General features: G+C 38.7%; 1 protein-coding gene across 1 annotated transcript; it reads left to right on the top strand.

The window, feature by feature from the left end:
• The first annotated feature begins 118 nt into the window (after positions 1 to 118).
• ten1 (TEN1 subunit of CST complex) lies at positions 119 to 2,991 on the top strand. The gene is made up of 3 exons (XM_042484762.1): positions 119 to 282; positions 1,893 to 2,050; positions 2,383 to 2,991. Exons 1-3 carry the CDS (start codon positions 194 to 196, stop codon positions 2,523 to 2,525), a joined length of 390 nt encoding a protein of 129 aa, XP_042340696.1. The 5' UTR covers positions 119 to 193; the 3' UTR covers positions 2,526 to 2,991.
• Positions 2,992 to 3,473: the final 482 nt, after the last annotated feature.

Below are 3,473 nucleotides of genomic sequence, written 5' to 3'. Positions count from 1 at the left end.
CTCAGCAGGCAGTGTCTTCCTGTCTCGGCCTCCTCCTGCTGACGCAGCCGCAGAGAGGGGATGTGGGAGAGAAGTCATGTGACCATGTGAGACAAACAAACACAGACTCACCGCAGTGCTAACTTCCTCATCGGCTTATCGGCTTATTCTCATTATTAAACCACTTCTGTTTTTTTTTAAATCTATTTCCACGATGCTTCCCGCAGCCGCAGTTTTTCACTTCCCCTGGGAAGTAAACTCCGGTGCAGTGCAGGAAGGTGAATCAGTGAGAGTTTTTGGCAGGTGGGTTTATCAGTTTTGGAGCTCTGATTGGAAAACATCATTTCTCTTTTGTTTGTTATTTTGATATTAATCTGATTTTTTTCTGAAATTATAACAGTTTAGCAAGTAGCAATCCAGGTTTGGCAAGTAGATGCACAATATTCTATTTTTTATTTTACGTGGTATAATGTTGTAAGGAGGAAATGAGGGAAAGCGGGTAAATCCCCTTTTTCCCCCTCTGTTTTCACAGATAATATAAATTATTCACAAATCTGAAAATTAGAAGGAATACCCTATTGTTAAAGTCAAGTGAAGTCCAAGAGCAATAATTTATTATTTAGTTGTCTAGATGAAGAGAAAGCAGTGAAGGCAAGTCAGTCATCTGCCAGATGCATGTATCTTATATGTGAGGATTTGATGCTTTTCTTCACTATACATGATAATTAAGTCAATAGCTTTGCAATTTTGGACTGTAAGTAGGAGAAACATGCCATACAAACACGTGAACTTGGGCCCTGGGCAATTACATGGGACATGTTTCACTGTTTTCTGACATTTCATTGACAAAATGATTAATTGGGAAAATAATGGGCAGATGAATCGATAAAAAAATCGTTAGTTGCAGCCCCCAGTCTTAATGGAGGAAAAGCTTAGCTCTCAGAATGTCTCATCCTGCCTTTAACATCAACATAAGTATGTAAGTACAATAAAAGTAACTAGAAGTACAGCCACATGGGCGTGTGCCTCCGTGCAGCAGTCAAACTGCACTTAGAGTTTACACACATCTTTCCCCGGCAGCACAAAAGATCCATACAATTAGCACAGTTTCAGTGTGGACACCAAAGATTAGTGTCACCAATTCATTATCTGACCAAACGTCATAATCATGACTTATGACATTGATAAATGGCCAAAAAAAATGTTTTTGCAGAACGTTATGATTTCACAGTGAAATAGACTTTTGGCCTTTTGGATATTAAATGTCAGCACTTCATCATTTTATCCTATTGTGTGAAATTTTAGTGTATAAATTCTTGAGTAATGGACAAAAACATGTTTTACAAAGTAAAAGTGACCTTGACTTTTAACCTTCAAACCACCAAATTCAAATCAGTTTGATGTTTGTGCCAAATTTGAGGAAAACTCCCTTGAAGGCCATCTTCAGATATTGTGTTCATGAGAATGAGAGGGATGCAAGGTCACGGTGATCTTGACCTTTGAACGTCAAATTCAAATCAGCTCATTGTTGGATCCAAGTGAACGTATGTTTAAAATCTGAAGGAATTCCTTTAAGGTGTTCTTGAGATATCACGTTCACGAGAAAGGGATGAACAGACAACCTGAAAACATGATGCCTCCGGTCACGACTACGGCCGGCAAGAAGGCATACAGACACTGCTAATGTGGTACGGCCCTCTCGGTCATTACGTAGCATTAACATGATAGCAGCATTTTAATATTGTAGCCTGTCAAACTGGAGCCTGTTGTTTCTACTTTACACACTGTTGGGTAGTTTCATCTGTGTAAGATGATCATATGTAACAGCCATCAGATAAATAAACAAGAATACATCATACAGCTGTTCACTGGGCTTGACTCGAACAATAAACCTTCCTGTTCACTTTTTCCAGACTTGTGTGCTATCAGCCTGAGGAGTCCATGGCTACGCTGTCTGCTCAACATGCTTCAAAAGAGCACCAGGTGGTCATCCACACCCTGTTTGTGGAGCCTTTTCACCCGATAATTGGAGCGCAGTACCTAGCTCTGGGTGAGATTGAAAATGCTGAGGGTAAGGAAAGACGGTTTTTCTTGGGTTAATCAAAAAGAAAATTGACTGTATATCTGAAAATAGTATCACCAGATGTGAAAATAGTGTACGAAATACAGTGTGTCGTACAAATATGATTAGTTTATTAATTGATCCTTAACAGCTGATGCAGTTGCATTTAAAAAACATTTTTCAAGCGAACTATTCAGTTTTCAAAAATGTTTTGTGTATGTTTGTCCGTGTGTAAATTTCACTCTCAGTCTCATTAAATCATGACCACTAGGCTCATTTAAATACATCCAGCACTCTTCACCTCTATCACCTGCTTTTATCTGCATCTTCTCGTCTTACAGGGGTTGGCGTGATGGTCCGTGCCCGTGTACTGAACTGCGTAGATGGTGTAAACGTTGCCCTTCTTCAGAAAGCCATCAATGAGCAGAGAAGCTTCTTCAGGGAGAGGGAGCGCCAACAGGGTGATGCTCCACATGCCACCTGATCAGGATCTGTCAGGACTACAGCGCCACCTCTGAAGTGCACTCGAGCGCTGCAGTGTGAGCTTTAATGAACTTTAAGACAGTTTGGTTAAATGTTAAAGTTTTACAGTTTATATTGTTATCTTGTCTACTAGGGGTGGGGGAAGATATGGATACAGGATAGTATCGCGATAATTGTGCGGCAACATTGTATTGATACACAAATGTATAGTTTTTTTTGTCATTATATAAATGATTAATATTACAAATACAATTTCAATTTTGGTAGCCCTCTAAAATAATAAAATCACTTGCTTTTTCAGAATTTTGCTGCAATAAAAAATATTCAAGTGAAAAACTTGATTAGGCACTCAAACGTCTCAAGAATAAAATGTGTTTTTTTCACAATAATGTCTATGCTTGGAATTACAATGCAGCAAAAAGGCCAACATGTTTGAATTGGGATTGATAGCCCCGGGCCAGACTTTGGACATACCTAGTGTAGGAATGCTACAGTTAAAGGCCCTATCTAGAGGCACTGTTTGGTTTGTCCATTCTGGGCTACTGTAGAAACAACATTGCAGACTCTACGGGATTGGACCCACTTTGTATGTGAGAAAACAGCTCATTTTAAGATAACAAAAACACAATATTATTTTCAGTTTATTCTAAACTAATGAAAACATAATAATGAATATTATATACCATTTCTGCTATTTGACTCCCCTACATACATTGCGCTTTTAATGGGTAATATTTGCAATATTTGTTTGATATCTGTCGAGAAATGGCACCCCTTCCTCTTGGCACACTCGGGGTGCCTTTCAGGAGCGTAAAATGGGAAACTGGGGTAAAAGTAACCCATATTTTATGTTTGTACTGGGTTCTTAAAATAAGATTAGACGTGACAATACCTACTTGAAAGTAAATGTAAAGTAAATGTTAAAAACTGTCTATTATACCTGTTTGTG

The sequence above is a fragment of the Plectropomus leopardus genome, chromosome 4, assembly GCF_008729295.1.
Source record: "Plectropomus leopardus isolate mb chromosome 4, YSFRI_Pleo_2.0, whole genome shotgun sequence".
Taxonomy (NCBI): domain Eukaryota; kingdom Metazoa; phylum Chordata; class Actinopteri; order Perciformes; family Serranidae; genus Plectropomus; species Plectropomus leopardus.
This window is presented reverse-complemented; position numbering and strand designations above follow the sequence as displayed.

Bases quoted from the DNA above. Each gene is read 5' to 3' on its own strand.
- ten1 (XM_042484762.1), top strand. From the start codon at position 194: ATGCTTCCCGCAGCCGCAGTTTTTCACTTCCCCTGGGAAGTAAACTCC. The intron at 283-1,892 runs GTGGGTTTATCA...CACTTTTTCCAG, and splicing joins TCAGTGAGAGTTTTTGGCAG to ACTTGTGTGCTATCAGCCTG. The intron at 2,051-2,382 runs GTAAGGAAAGAC...CTCGTCTTACAG, and splicing joins TGAGATTGAAAATGCTGAGG to GGGTTGGCGTGATGGTCCGT.